The sequence below is a fragment of the Lissotriton helveticus genome, chromosome 1_2 (genome assembly GCF_964261635.1).
Source record: "Lissotriton helveticus chromosome 1_2, aLisHel1.1, whole genome shotgun sequence".
Classification (NCBI taxonomy): Eukaryota; Metazoa; Chordata; class Amphibia; order Caudata; family Salamandridae; genus Lissotriton; species Lissotriton helveticus.
In genome coordinates, this window is record NC_136058.1 from 151,338,377 (window position 1) to 151,354,790 (window position 16,414).

The following is a 16,414-nucleotide window of genomic DNA, read 5'->3' on the forward strand; positions in this document are numbered from 1 at the left end:
CCTTTCACCGATTATTGGTTCTGGCCTTCTGTATCAGCGCTGGTCATCTGTTTACTGAACCTCGTCTCCTTATCAGATATATTTATTCTCCTGAACAACCCCCCCCCCACACACACACACACACACACACACACACACACATCACTGTGCCTGCCATGAGGCACCTCAATGGTATTGTGGAGCCTCCCCTAACTGCCGGTCTCCTTGTAATAGTACTCCCAGGACAGTGAAGTCTAAATCCGGGTACCGGCGGGAGATTGTCTGCACCCTTGTGTGCGCCACCCACTGTTTCCTTCACATTCCCGGGCTAGTGCCACTCACTCGTCTTCCCCCCCCCCCATGACGCCTCCCATGTGTTGCTGAGCCTTATGGTGCCTGGCGCCGCAACTCTCCTGCCCTCCCCCCCCTTCAAGATGTGGGGGGAACGCCCATTGGATCCTAACCGGCCAGACTCTATTGTTCTCATGTTGCAAAAAACTTTCTCCTGGCAGCCTTGTAATTAGACCACTAACTGTCCTGTTTTAAGCTGGCGAAATGAGGGCCCCCATGCTCCCCCCCCCCCAACCCCCATTCCCTCGCTCAATCTCCTCCCAACTGCCCCCAACCTGAAGTGTCTGGTGCCGCCCATGCTGCTTTACCACCGAACCAACACCTTCCCTGCGCCACTCTGAGACACATGAACCGCACAGGATGCTGAGCCACTCAGATATTCTAACTCCACTCATCTGCTCCAAACAGGCAGGTCCACGCCTCTGGCCCCTTCGCCTCCCCTTCTACCCTGCCATCCCCTGCTATTGTCTTGCGCCCATCTACAACATAAATAACTCGCAAAATGGGCCTCCTGCATGCCATCTCGCCGCTCCTCACTCCGATACTCAGTACATAACCCCCAGGCCAAAGACCTCCCCGTGGTAGCCTGAGGACATTGACCCATTTGCCCAGGATCACCACATGTCAAGCCAACCTCCAGTCAGCCGCCCTGCCCATAGGGCCACATCGCACCCCCTTTAGTCTCCTCCACTGACCCCTGTGGTCCAGTGGACCCCACCGACCACTCGCAAACCTACACCAAGCTTTTAGCATCCCGAGCCTCCCCCACGAGCACCACCCCTACCCCAAAGCCTCTCCCAGCCCCCCGCCGCTATGAGCAACGAACATTACCCACCCCTACCCCATATCCACATTACTACCCCCTGTTGCCATCCATGGGCACTTCACCTCCCTGCAACATTCTCATCCTTGCCCCATCGTATATCCCGTGTGTCGCTGCATGTTGGCGGCCAAAGCCTCGCACCTATCCTTCGCCAACAAATGGTCCCGAATCCCTGCTGTGCCCCCCCCCCCCCCCCCCCCCCCCCCCCCCACACCGCAACCTTGCCTGCCCCATCCGATTCCCTGATTTGACTCCTAACCGGGCGCGGGACACGTTGTTGCCTAGCTTAATGAAGCCCTCATTTTCATTTATACTTCTGCCAGTATCTGCAGTGCTATAAACTCATTTTCTTTTTTTTGTACAAGTACATACGCATTGTGGTGTACTTGAGTACTTTAATTGTACATTAAACACAGTAAGCGTGTCATCGAGTTACTTCTTCTGGTTATGTTTGCTACCGTCTGTATGTCGTTCCTTGCCTTCACGTTTTGTTTTCAGTTTCAGCCTACGTTCGTAGTGACACCTTACCTTTTGCCCGTATCACCACATTAGCATTCTCACAAACCCAAATAAACTAGGTTGCTGTCTGCGTGTCCTTAATACTAGCGGCCCAGCCACAAACCACCTGCAGGCTGCAGGACGCATCTCGCCTACCCTTCCGTTTAACGGTACTTTCATCCCCCCAAAGCCCACTGCTCCCTCAACCCCCCCACCCCCCTCCACCCCCCTCACCTCACACTCTGTAGCAGCAGCACCTCTCTCCTCTGTAACATTCCCAGGGGAAAGAAATGCAACTTTGTTGTGACTCACCTATAACATCCTGAAGCCATTAGATAGTGAAAAGGAAATACCATCAAACATTACACATCAGGAAACAAAAAATTGGGAAAAAAAGAAACCGCCTTGATGGAAAAGAGAAAGAACAGGAACGTAATACTGCAGAGCAGCTTTAAAAGGCAGCTGCAAACCCTCTGGCAGGCCCTCAGGCCTTTTTATACATATCCGAGTTTTCTCAGTGGCTGTAGACATTGTGCCGAGGTGCTGGGTTAGTTTAATATTCAGAACTTCAGAGTCCCTTTTGACTGCCAGGTCTATTGTGGATGGGTCTTTTTGCTCAAGGCCATGTTTTTAATGCCTACCATCCACCTGTTGGAACATAAAGGCCCTGGTTGTTCTTCCAGAATTCAGTACATTACGTACTGAGGAAGGCACTAGCGGTATTGTGTGCATACTGTATCATAGTCTTAAAATCTGGAGATTGCTGTTCAGCCCAGTCTGTTGTATGCTGTCTCCTAATGTCTGTGCTTGTACATGCAAACGCACACTTGACAATGAGCTGGAAATGTCACATGTATGTTTTCCAAAATGATGATGCACTTCGTTAATTTTAAGACTGCTCAGGGCAATTTTTAATGGCATATTTTGCCATCACATAGATTCCTGTGGACCGATTGTCAAAGCATTAAAAAAATCTATACATTTTATTATTTGAAATCTACACATGACGTATATTTCCAATGGGTGCACCACACTCAGCAGAATATACTCATGTGAGTTGTCCTTTTGGCACAGGCTCATTGTGCACAAAAGTTTTAAAATTGTGAACAACATGACACTACTGTCATGTATTTATTTACCTTTCCAAGATGGCAGATGGACGCCTATCTAAGAGTGCTGAATACAAATTAATACAATGTGTGCAGAAAGCTGTGGCCTGGCAGCAAATTGCAGCTTTCATACCGCCCAAAAAAGAAAAAAAGAAAACAAATTAGAGGGGTTGGAGGAGCAATGGTGGATTGGGTGGGAAGAGGATGTAAATGCTGCTGATCAATGTGAGTAGTAGGTGTTTGGGCAGGCAAGGAAGAGCGAGGGTTAAAAACTTCTGGCGTGAGGAGCAACTCAGATAGTGGGAGGGTGAATTCAAAGGTGGAAGCAGTACATAAGTGAGAGAGCAACAATATACCTTAGTCTCCCGGACTGCTAGAAGAACAAGCATTGAAAATGTAATAGGTCTTGCCTTTAAGTTAAAGCTATTTGCTTTGCTAATGGTATTGTATAGCAAAGCAAATGGCTTTAACTTAATCAAAGGCGAGACCTATTGCATTTTTAATGCTTGTTGTTCGGTGCTGCAAGCGTAAACCTGTTTTCTGGTTGTTTTTTCATTTTCCGGTACTAAAGTCTATTTTGTCCTGATCTGCTTTTTAGGTCTGGGTTTTCACAGTACAGCCGTCAAAGAGATCTTTTGATAAAACAAAAATTTTTTTATTTTAAAAGTTTTATATAGCGCTGGCTAGACCCGGAGGTATCAGAGCGCTTTACATGAGCATCGGATCATAGTTACAGGTTACATCGTTACAAAGGTTACACAGTTCTTAGAGCATGGCAACATAGTTACTTGTAAGGTCGAGATAAACAATAAGCACAAATACGTAAGGGGAAAAGAAGGCAAGGTGAGAGATTCAGGGGAGGGGGGTTGGAGTAGGGGAAGTAGACAGATAATGAAGGCGGGAAAGAGGAGGGGAGAGTGAGAGACACAGCATAGGGAGAGGAGGGGAAGGGTGACGGGGACACAAACCGGTAGACGAGTCAAGGCAACGTCCAAAGTCCAGTAAGCTGTGATCCCAGGGGAAGTGGTATCCCTTCCCTATCTCTATTGTGAGAGGCACCCTTTACGCAGTGGACTCTCTCAGAGGGGTCTCTGAGACTCCAAGGCCTACATACTGGATCCTTCCCCAAAAAGGGGAGAGGGAGTGCTTTGGCAAGGGGTGCCATACCATACCTCAAGTGTGAGTGGCTCCCTAGGCACAGTGGACTCACTCAGCGGGTTCGCTGAGACTCCAGAGTATAAATATTGGATCTTTCCCCAACAAGGGGAGAAGGAGTGCTTAGTCAAAGGGCACAAAGGACAGGGGGGTAGGCAGAGTAGCAGGCAAGGGGAGAGATTCAGGGGAGAGAGGATAGGAGCTATGGAAGAGACAATAAGGAGAGACGAAAAGAAGTCTGCCTAAAGACCGACTGGGTAGGTGACTGCAATTTAATAGTAACTTTACGACTACAGAGAACTTCGCACATAAAAAGATAGGCCTGTCCACCTTTTTATGTGCGGAGTACTCCTCCCTGACAGTTGCTATGAAATTGCGGTTTTATGAATACTGAAAAAGTGTAAACGTATTCAATGTGTAAGTTTCCCTGTACAAAGACCGTTTAAGTCTATGCATTCATTGATCAATGATGCCTCTGGTAGCTATAAAGTCAAATCAGCTTGAAAAGCATTAACAAATTGAAGCTATTTTACTAAATAGGTCTATGGAATGTCAAGTTGAGAGTATCAAGTTGGCACTGGCTACAGTCACTGTAACCACTGTAGTGTAACTTGCCTTGCATACCACTCTCTGTTTTGTTTGCTTCTAGGGTTTTTTCTTTTACCTCTCGGTTTACACCACTGCGAGAAGGCATCAATTGCTCCCTCCAGTCCCTCCCTGTTTTATATGTCCCTGCACATTCACTTCATCTCTTGGCTTCCAAGTAGAGTGTGTGGATGTGGACGTCAGAACGCTGATGAGCCTGCTCAAGGAGAGGTCACATGCACATTAATCTGCCTTCATAGCATTGAGGGAGGAGGTATGCGGATGAGGCAGCACCAACTTGTATTTTGTCTCCAAAGCAAATTTAGGAGAAAAGTAAGTGAAGTGGCACCTTGACCTAACCCACAATTGGACTAAGCTTTTGCATGCATAATTATGCATATGAAGGCAGAGGAACTTAATCTCCAAAAGTGAGTATCTTTAGGAATATCCTAGCTGCATACATATAACACTTAAATTTACTTTTTTGTTAATCCAGCCTATGGCCTATCCAGCCTGTCTGTTAAATCACTACGAGCATCTTCTATTCTTACCTGAACTCCAAGCCCCTAATAAAAGGCTCACAGGACATAGACCAATATTCCCTTACATCTCGGAATAGTAGCTTACAGTTGTGATGTGGAATGCTGTTTCGTTCTGTGCTCGTTCTTTTTGAATTCTGAGGTGGCCATAAACTTAGATGTAACCTGGCCCCTTCAGAATTGCCATTTCGTAATTGTTCATGGTGAAAGAAGTGAATTGTATATAGAGAAGGAGCTTGCTGCAGGTTATCAGGATCCCTCCTGCCCCCACTTTGGTGTAGGGTGTTCTTTTTAATGTCGGTTGTTGGTTGGCTAAAATCTATTTTGAATATGTCTTTTCAAGGAGACGAAAGGTTAGGTAGCCAGACCAAACAACATCTGGACATTCAGGCACCAAACGGAGCTATGCCTAGATTAATTGTAGTTGAATTCCAATAGGATTGTGAATAAACTGAATGATCTATTGTGCTTGAAAGACTGTCACTGTTTATTAAAGCAAGGGGGTCATCAGCATGTGCAAATAGGTTAGCTGCAGGCTTACTTTAATTTACAGTTTGGTTCTCTTTGAATTGAAATATTTTTTAGCTTAACTGTGACCTCGAAGATATCCTGGCGTTTGCCTCCTAGAAGACCTGGCAGACGTCCAAACATAAAGTAGGCTTTGGGTCTGCCTGTTTCAGCTACAGGACTTGTTCGATTAGTCTCTTTCAGCAATTGTTGGAGGCTTTGTCAGACATGTCTTGGTTCAGCCCAGTGCAGAGTTCACATTTTCCATTGGCTTGTGTCATTGTCCTCTGTAAACTGTGGCTGTTCGTTGGTCGAAAGGCTTAGTAGCCCCTCCTTAGTCCGGCCTTGTCTCATTTTGTAACCTCCCATGGAGACACCCCGTATTACATGTGTTGTTACTCAGTAGGCTTTAATTACGGCCTCCGAGCACTATTTTCTTCAATAGCTTTGTCCTGCCTGCTGTTGTTGGCAGGACACGCTCTCGAATAATACTTTCAAATAAATTTATAGCACGGGCGCTGAACACATTTGCAATGCAATAGGTCTCACATTTGCGAGATTTTAAGCTATTGGCTTTGTTAATGACAAAGCCTTTTATTTATCTGTTTTAAAAACAACACATAAATAAAAGGCATTGTCATTTACAGTGCCAATAGCTCAAACTCTCGTAAATGCGAGTCCCATTGCATTGCAATCTGCTGTTGTAGGGGGCTACCGGAGTGCGGGGGGGGGGGTGCACTTCCGCTCGGTCTTACAACGCTCAGAGTACTCACATGGCCATCGGTGCTGTGCCCGCTATGCCTGGGGCTCAGTTTCACGATTCCATGACGTTTCCCAGTTTTTGGCCGCCCTCCGTACCCCTGTGGGGTCTCCTTCAGCCCCATATCCGCATCTCGGCAAAGTCGGCCATTTTGCCGCTACCAGGGTGCCGTCCGCAGTGTCTGGAATCGGACGTCAGCCCCTCGTCGCTTTACAGCTTCAAAACACCAATATCTCCTCTCCTTAGAGGTGCCGCTTTCGCCCATCGCCAGTCAAGTGATCGCTCCCAGGCCCACAGCGTAGCGGAACTAGCTGGAACACTGCCCGGCCGTCATACAAGGCAGACGGCTGCGATACAGGTTCGCTTCAGCTGAAGTGTGCTCATCCACTACCCTTGCGCCCCCCCAAAAGTGGTCTCTAAGTATTGTGCCTCCAGACTAGTGGCATTTTCGGCATTTGGGTGAGTCTGGACACCGATTACAGTGCTCTTGCGGGACTCCGGTGCGGGAGCCGAGCACAATCACGTCCTCGCAGCCATGATGTTTACCAGCCTGGAAAAATATACTGATATAAAAGATACCAGTCAAGAAAACAAAGGGTCAGTTTGGTTTTGATCAAGTTGTTGTTTCTCTGCTCAGTACACTGCTCCCAGAGTCGTGGAATGGAAGGGGGATGGTTGTGGATGCAATTATAATAAGATGCTGTAGTAATTCAGTGAGATTCATAGGCCCTTCCAGGACCCCTTATTCCCTGGCTCAGCTAGTGGTTGTTTTAATTTTTATTTTCATTCTTCTTTTTTTCTTTTTGTGGAAATGCTAGAATTTTTTTAGTGTTTGCCCCCCTTGCTTCTTTGTTTTTAGACTCAACTTCCATTCATGATAGTGAGTGGCATAAGCTATTCATAATGATGCAAGTGTGGTCTATGCAAGTGCTTGTAAGTTTGTGCAAAAATGTATGTTTACTTTATTTTTAAGATGGTAAATTTTGTAGCACAACCTGCTAATTGTTGTGAATTAGGTAATTGTGATTTCCTCTGTTCTTTTTTTAGTTCCCTATGGGGCCTGGTTCTGATGGACCCATGGGAGGCATGGGTGGAATGGAACCGCATCACATGAATGGATCATTAGGTAAGGCACAATCTTCTGAATGAAAAGTTTTGTGAAGTGACACCAAATATCTGCATCTGTTACAATATGCCTCAACAAAATGACCCTATCAATCCCACAGCATAAAATCTATCACGCTACCTACTACATCTGCAACTATCAGGCCTTGCTTACACATCCATCTATATGTCTTCACCTTGTAGCCATTGCTGTGTATCTAGAAAATAGAGAACACCATTCACTGTTTAAAATAACTGTTGTCAAAGCGTTCATGGAAGGTATGAAAAGGGTAATACCACATACCACCGGTATGTAATCTCAATGTGGTGCTAAATAAACTCATTGGGCCCCATTTTGTGTTTTTACATCCATTTGACAGTGTAATAACTTATCCTCTTTCGGGAAGTTTAAACACAGAATGGCTCAAGATGTTGGACATCCTGTGGGTCGGCATTATACAGTTCCAAAGGATTGTCAGGGCTTAGGGTTTTCAGAAGGCCCCTCCATATCATCCCCTGGAGAATATGTGTTAGTGTGTGTGTGTGAGTTATTGGTGTTGGCCTTTGTTGATGTTGATCATATGCCTCTTTAGTTGATGCTGTATCAGAGATTCTCTGTAATTAATCAAGGTCTCTCAAATATAAGGCCCTACCCTTCCTCCGGTGAGGAGTGTTTCAGGGTTGCCTTGAAGTTTGGTGCCATAATGTCCTTGTTAGGGCTTTTCAGCTGCCTCTTCAGCCCAGATTGCTCCGATGTTGACAGCTTTGACGCCAAAGGCTTAGACTCCATGACTTAAGGTAGTTGTGGCATCCGTAGTTCTGAGATTTCACTGCCTCGGCTTCGTGTTTGTGGCTAGGAACTCGATTAGGATTGAGAGGCCTCTCGTCCTCTCTCGGCTTAAAAAATCTGTTCGAGGCATGTGGGCTGCTGAATTCATATCTGTGAATAGATCGCTGCCTAGTGTTGGGTCCCGATGATTGCACTTTGTTGTCTTGGAAGAGTCTTCGAAGTATCACGAGATCGGTGACTCCTCCCCTGGACTACAGTGCGCATGGGCATCTTCTCCATCCTCAGATTGTTTTTTTCCGCCATTGGGTTCGGATGCAAACTCCTATACTCCAACTCGGAATCGAAAACTTTTCTAAAGGCCAAAAGGCCTTAGGCTCCGACGGTATTGTTCTCGTTCGGTACCTCTCTACTCGATCCAACCTTCCATCTCGATCCGGTCGTCGACGCGGGCCGTTGGGCCTTTTCGACGCCACGTGAGCCGACCGTCGATGGAAAGAAGCCCTTTCAAAAGGTGCCCACAATGCCACTCCAAGTTCCCACATACTGATAAACATTCAGTATGCAACAATTGCCTTTCCCCAGACCATAGGGAAAAAAACCTGCTCGGCCTGCGCCCAGTTTCGGTCGAAGAAAACTATAAGAATCCGACGGGCCGCTAGGCAAGAAATGCAGCGACAGGTACCGGAACCGGACAACATCTTCGATGATGACCAGGAACTACCGGACGGTCAGGACTCGGACCTAGAAATCGTCACCGTCGAGGACTACTCTGACTCCGACGACGAACTCCCGTCAGGGCAAATCGTGAGTACAACACCTCCGACACCAACTGTCCCGTTACCAAAGGCTCCGGTCGAGGCATCGCCAAAAGGCCTTAGCCAAGATCATAAAAGACTTTCGACAGCCCCGCCTTCCGGCTCGGCTCCGAAACCGAAACCTTCAGAAACCCCAGGGCCCAGTACCATCGCCCCGAAGAAGGTTCCAGAGCTAAAAAAGGTCACCGACCCAAAGGGCGTCGATCCAATAAAGGCAGCACAGCCAAAGAGCGTCGAGCCAAAAAAGACTGTCGACCCCACAAAGGCCGTTCAGCCAAAAGCCGTCGACCCCAAAAAAATCAGTCGACCCGAACAAAAGCACGCAGCCGAAGGGCGCCGAACCGAAGAAGGTCGTCGACCCGAACAAGCCTGCTGTTCCAAAACCCGTCGACCCGGCATCCGGTGCCGTACCGAAACCATGGAAGCCAGACAAACCTGTCGACCCGAAGCCAACGGCTCCAAAAACACCAGTCGATCCAAAGAAGAACATCGACCCAGTGAAAGACACTCCTCCGAAGAAGCCTACGGAGCATAAAAAACGTGTCGACCCGAAAACTTTGGTCGAACCGAAAAAACTTGTCGACCCGAAATCAGGCCCCGAGCCTAAAAAGTCCAACAAAACTCTAAAAGTCATCGAAAAAAACTAGTGTTGTCGACCACAAAAAGTCAAACACTAAACCCAGGACTGTAGAGGAAGAACTATTCCACCCAGATCCATCAGACGACCAAGCCAAAATATATATTAACCCAGAGACTGGCAAATTTACCGTCCTGCATAGGAAGAAGAGGCCCTTGGACTTTCAACCTGATTCACCTATTACACTAAAAAGAAAGGACTTTGGGACTTCTCCATCAAGACCCATCAGCCCTTTTCAACCTATTATGCCTGCCACACCTCTTGCACCTACATCACCTTCTTACCACGGGGACGGTGAGGGGGACGCAGTGTATGAACCACAACCTCTATATGATTTCCCACAAGATCCTCCTCAGGAGGAACCTTGGGAAGAACAAACAGACCCATATGATACCCATCCCATCCCTGATGTGCCCACTTATCCTACTAGGCCATCACCCACTGATGACACAGTAGTTTTCAACCAGCTTATTGACAGAGCAGCACAATTCCACAACGTGGACATGCACAGCGACCCTGTAGAAGAAGAATTCCTGTTTTACACATTTACTACTGCAGAAAAAGTGTCAAAACTCTTCCCATGCTAAAGGGAGTTCTAAAACACGCACCCGACATATTTAAGGACACAGCCAGGGCACGGGTAATCAATCCCAGAATAGAAAAAAAATATAGACCGGCTCCTTCAGACCCTACTTACATCAAGGGACAGTTGCCTCTAGACTCACTGGTAGTTGCTAACGCACGAAAAAAAGCCAACTCCCAGACAACAGGGGAAGCACCTCCCCCTGACAAGGAGTCAAAAATCCTAGAGGCATCAGGCAAAAGGGTAGCTGCACAAGCATCCAACTCCTGGAGAATTGCTAACACACAAGCCCTACTGGCTCGTTACGACAGGGCGCACTATGATCAGCTCGAGAGCCTTATGCAACACTTGCCTGAGCCTTTCAAAGCACAGGCCAATGATCTCATTCAGGAGGGTAAATTCATATCAAACGCCTCCATCAAATGTACGCTTGACGCCGCAGACACCGCAGCTAGGTCTATTAATACTAGTGTCCTGCTACGCAGACATGCATGGCTGCGTATTTCCGGTTTTAAGAATGAGGTGCAGTCCACCATTCTTAACCAACCTGTCAATCAAGACTTCCTATTTGGCCCTGCGGTAGACACCATCTTGGACAAAATGAAAAAGGACACAGAAATCGCAAAATCTATGGGTGCATTGCAATTTCTGCAACATAGGGGCTCCTTTCGTCGCTCCTCATACAGAGCAAATACACGAGGGAATGCTTCACAAACATCTGCCTCATACAAGGGTAACACACAAGGCTCCTTCACGAAGAACACAGCCAGAGGTGGTTACAGAGGTAACAGCAATAAGGGAAGAGGACGTGGAGGCAATAACACCAGGGCCTTCACTGCCACAAAACAGTGACTTCATTACGCTGCCTCCAGACCACTTAACACCAGTCGGAGGCAGACTACAACAGTTCCTCGCTGTCTGGCACGCAATTACCACGGACAGGTGGGTGAGAGAAATTATCCAGTCTGGTTATTGCCTTGAACTGACTTCTACACCACCAAACATACCACCCAGACATCGTCCGATGTCCACAGAGCACATCACCCTTCTACAACAAGAGGTAGAATGCATGTTGGAAAAGGGGGCCATAGAGCAAGTCCCTTTCCACCACCAAGGGAAAGGAGTATACTCCCTATACTTCCTTACTCCAAAGAAGGACGTGTCTCTCAGACCAATATTGGACCTCAGGCCCCTGAATCAATATATACTATCGGAGCACTTCCATATGATCACACTACAACAAGTGCTCCCGTTGCTACAGCAAGGAGACTTCCTAGCAACTCTAGACCTCAAAGATGCGTACTTCCACATACCCATCCATCCAGCCCACAGAAAATACCTCAGGTTCACAATAGAAGGTCAACACTGCCAATTCAAGGTTTTGCCCTTCGGGGTAACCACGGCTCCAAGAGTGTTTACAAAATGCTTAGCGACCGTGGCAGCGCATCTCAGGAGGCAACACATCCATGTGTACCCTTACCTGGACGATTGGCTAATACAAGCGAAATCGTACCAACAATGTGCAGCACACACATCCCAAACAATCCAGTTGCTACACAGCCTAGGCTTTTCAATCAACTACGCAAAATCGCATCTGCAACCTTCCCACGTACAGCAATACCTGGGACCCACTATAAATACTTCAGTGGCAAAGGCATATCCAAACACAGCAAGGATAGCCAGCATGCAGATACTCATTCGCAAATTCCAGCCACAACACTCCCTGCCAGCTCAAGTGTTCATGCAGCTCATAGGCATGATGGCCTCCTGCATATTTATTGTCCCCCATGCCAGACTTCAGATGCGCCCATTACAGGAATGCCTGGCAAGGCAATGGAACCAGGCTCGTGGACAACTAAAAGACCAAGTGTTGGTGGACAGTCGCGCTCACAACTCTCTGCAGTGGTGGAACCCACAAAACCTTTCCAAAGGGCGACTGTTCCAAGAGCCGGTTCCACAACTAGTACTAACAGCGGATGCATCACTGACAGGCTGGGGAGCCCATCTCCTCCAATACACAGTACAAGGGCTGTGGACAACCAAGCAGAAAAACCTGCATATCAACCAACTAGAGTTGCTAGCAATATTCCTAGCCCTAAAAGCCTTTCAAAAATACGTGTACAACAAGACGGTGTTGATCCGGACGGACAACATGACTGCAATGTACTATATCCAAAAACATGGGGGGACGCACTCTCCATAGCTGTCCCATCTGGCGCAGAGCATATGGAAGTGGGCGATCCCAAACAACATCTTTCTCCTGGCAGAACACCTTCCAGGGAAGGACAATCAGATTGCCGACCTGCTCAGCAGGCACAGCCAACAAATACACGAATGGGAGATTCACCACCAGGTTCTCCAGCCATTCTTCGAGGAATGGGGTCACCCAGAGTAGACCTGTTTGCCACAAAAGAAAACTCCAAATGCCAGTACTTTGCCGCCAGGTTCCCACATCCGCAGTCACTGGGTAATGCGATATGGATGAACTGGTCAGGCAGATTTGCGTACGCTTTTCCCCCAGCACCGCTGATCCCGCTGGTGGCACGCAAACTGCGGCAACACTCGCTCACCCTAATACTAGTTGCTCCCACGTGGGCCAGACAACCATGGTACACAACCTTCCTGGAACTTTCAGTAGTTCCTCATCAAAGACTGTGCCTTGCTCCCCATCTTCTAACTCAGAACCATGGAGAAATAAGACACCCAAATCCCAATCAGCTGAACCTAGCGATCTGGCTCCTGAGGTCTTAGAGTTCGGATACCTTAACTTTCCCCCAGACTGCATGAACATTATTAGGGAGGCAAGAAAACCAACCACGCGAGCGTGCCATGCAGCTAAATGGAAGAGATTTGCTATTTACTGCAACAATATCCAAATCAACCCATTAGATGCTTCCATACAGAACATTATATGTTACCTGCTGCATTTACAAAGATGTAACTTAGCATACTCTTCTATACGACTACACCTTGCCGCTATAGCAGCATACCTTCAAAACAGGCAGCACCTTTCACTGTTTAAAGTGCCAGCAATCAAAGCCTTCATGGAAGGCTTAAAGAGGGTGATCCCTCCGAGACACCCCCTTCCCCAGTCTGGAATCTCAATGTAGTGCTCACCAGACTCATGGGACCTCCTTTCGAACCTCTACATTCATGCGAATTACAATTCTTAACATGGAAAGTTGCATTCTTAATTGCCATTACCTCACTCAGAAGAGTGAGCGAACTCCAAGCATTAACAATTCAGGAACCTTTCATGCAGGTCCATGCTAACAGGGTAGTCCTTCGGACAAACCCTAAATTCATGCCCAAAGTAGTATCCAATTTCCATATCGATCAAGCAATTGAACTGCCAGTATTCTTTCAGAATCCACAGTCAGTAGCGGAGAGAGCCCTGCACACACTAGATGTAAGAAGAGCTCTACTCTACTATGTCGACAGAACTAAATCATTTAGGAAAACAAAACAACTCTTTGTTGCTTTTGCACCAGAACACAAAGGAAATCCCATTTCAATGTCAGGAATAGCCAGATGGATAGTTAAATGCATTCAAATATGTTATCTAAAAGTTAAATGCACTTTAATTGTCCCCCCTGGAGCGCACTCTACACGCAAAATGGGGGCATCCATGGCTTTCCCCGGGAATATTCCTCTCGAAGACATCTGTAAGGCAGCCACATGGTCCACCATTCACACCTTCACTAAACACTACTGTGTAGACGTGCAAGCAAAACAGCAAGCTGCTGTAGGCCAGGCTGTCCTCAAAACTCTTTTCCAAACTGCTGCAGCTGGCACAGGTGGCCACCGCTAGAGGAGATACTGCTATTCAGTCTATGCACAGATATGAATTCAGCAGCCCACATGCCTCGAACGGAATATGCTACTTACCAGTATGCATCTGTTCTTGGCATGTAGGGCTGCTGACATTCATATCGCCCGCCCTCCTCCTCCCCAGTGCCTGTAGCAGCTGCAGCATTCTCTCTGGCATGGCCATCTCTTACTTTCATATCTCCATCTCTGCCACAATGGTGAAAAACAATCTGAGGATGGAGAAGATGCCCATGCGCACTGTAGTCCAGGGGAGGAGTCACCTATCTCGTGATACTTCGAAGACTCTTCCAAGACAACAAAGTGCAATCATCCAGACCCAACACTAGGCGGCGATCTGTGCACAGATATGAATGTCAGCAGCCCTACATGCCAAGAACAGATGCATACTGGTAAGTAGCATATTCCTTTTTCGGTGTCGACTGGAACCACTAGGCCGCAGAGCTCCAAGACTTGTTCTCTGATTGGGCTGCTGGGCCTATCCGCTCTATGGTGTTGCTCCGAAATGTCTGGCAGCTGTGCTTTTTGTGTCAGGACTGGAAGGGTAGAGTACTCGCGACCCGTGGCGTTGTCTTTGTCTTAAGGCCCAGGAATAACTATAGTTTGTTGTCAGGGCTCCCTCAAAAGAAAATTGTGGGCTGGCCTTCATCGCTGGCTCCGGCATAGACTTTGGAGACTCCGATGCGGCTTACTGGTGGCTACCTATTAGGTTATCTCCCTTGTACTTGCCTTCCTCATAGGCCCGATCTCCTCTCTCTTCGTCACATCCTGTTGGGTGGTGGTCTTCATGATGTGGGCAAGAAAATGCTCAGTGGTATCTTTAAGTCTTTTTCTGATTTGAACTGTTGATGCCTCACAGTCCTGATCATTGTGTTCTAGAGAGAGGCACAAATTGCAGACCACATGTTGGTCGTTGTGCAGGTACTTACCATTGTACCATGGCCACCTTTGAAATTGGGTCTGTTTAAAAACCTCACCCGAAACATTCTCTGTTCCTAATGGAAGGCGCTGAGTGCTCGTCGACTCTGTTTTTCTGCGATTGGTCTCCGATGTCTATGCCACAACAAGGGGTGAATATTAGACTATGGCGTCCACTTTTCTGAGACAAATACGCCTCGATGAGGGGCTACGACACACACATCCAAGCCTGAAGGCAGAGAATTATCAATTTGAAAAGTGAGCTGATGACCATGCTCATTACCTGGAAGAGGAGTCATCACTGGATCTCGTGACGTGAACGATTTCAAAGAAAAAAAAGTTGTAAACGGCACAGTCCAACACTAGATGGCAGGAGTGTGCACAGCATGTGTATCTACAGCCACAAATGCTACACATATACATTTTCTGAACCTAAACTGAAGCTCTTCTGTGGCCACAAACCCTGCTCTTTCCCAGTTTCACTAAACAAACCTTCTGTTTCATGCCTTTTCTATGCTTGTATTTGTAACAAGCTGAGCGAAGTTGGAACTAAAACTACCTAGACAGATTAAAATGGTTTGAAGGGCACGGTCCAATTCTGTAAACGAAATCCTAGCATATACACATGTAGAGTTGTAACAAGGATCTCTTTTATATTCGCTTGCTGTGCATTATTGCGCCAATAGTAATTTGGGCCCTGAAGACTGTTTTTTTCTCCCACGGGCGTTGTGTCAACGACCTCCTAGTAGGTTGAGACCCTCAGTATGTAGTCGTCAATCTCAGATTTGTTTTCTCAATTGTAAAGCACCATCAAGGACTCAGAATCAACAAAGAAAAAAAACCAAAGAGTCACAGCGACAACCATCAGTGAATTGAATTACACAAACATCAGTATGGCAACAGAACAACAATGAAAACCAAAGAAGACATGGTTTTCCCTCTGGGGTTCAACCCGAGAGTAGTCTGGAAAAGCATAGCGGGGGAATCACCTGTGAACCCTTGGCCTTGTCACTGTTTTCATACTTGGAGGGATGGGAAATATTTATTTAGAGTCTCCCAAAAGTGTCACCACAGAATTGCTTAAAAGAATGTGCACAGACTGTTACCTATTTTTGCCAAAGTACCATAAGCCTGAAGGGTTTGTAAAGCTTTCTTGCCCAGACCTTTTAAGGTACAGTAGAACTGCGCTGGGCACAGTGTGCCATGGCAGAGACAAAATATTGGGAGACCCTGGACTTCCAGAAGGCGAGGAAGGGTCTGAAAAGGCTGGGGAGGGGCAGTTTGGCTCGGATGTTGGACAATCAACATAATTTGACCCTCATATCAAGGATTATACAAAGATGTGGAAAAACTGCTTTTGTCAAACACACACACACACGCTTACACCCACAATGCTTCCAACACAGCACGTCCCAGCCAAAACGATCAGGTCA

The 16,414-nt window shown here is 47.1% G+C and overlaps 1 protein-coding gene across 5 annotated transcripts in view; it reads left to right on the top strand.

Moving 5' to 3' along the window:
- SSBP3 (single stranded DNA binding protein 3) overlaps positions 1 to 16,414 on the top strand; it is a 315,215-nt gene that overhangs the window by 274,325 nt on the left and 24,476 nt on the right. For all 5 annotated transcript variants that reach the window (XM_078670343.1, XM_078670332.1, XM_078670351.1 and 2 more), the window contains one exon: positions 7,354 to 7,432. In XM_078670343.1, the coding sequence (XP_078526469.1) occupies positions 7,354 to 7,432 (79 nt within the window). The remainder of the gene's footprint in view (positions 1 to 7,353; positions 7,433 to 16,414) is intronic.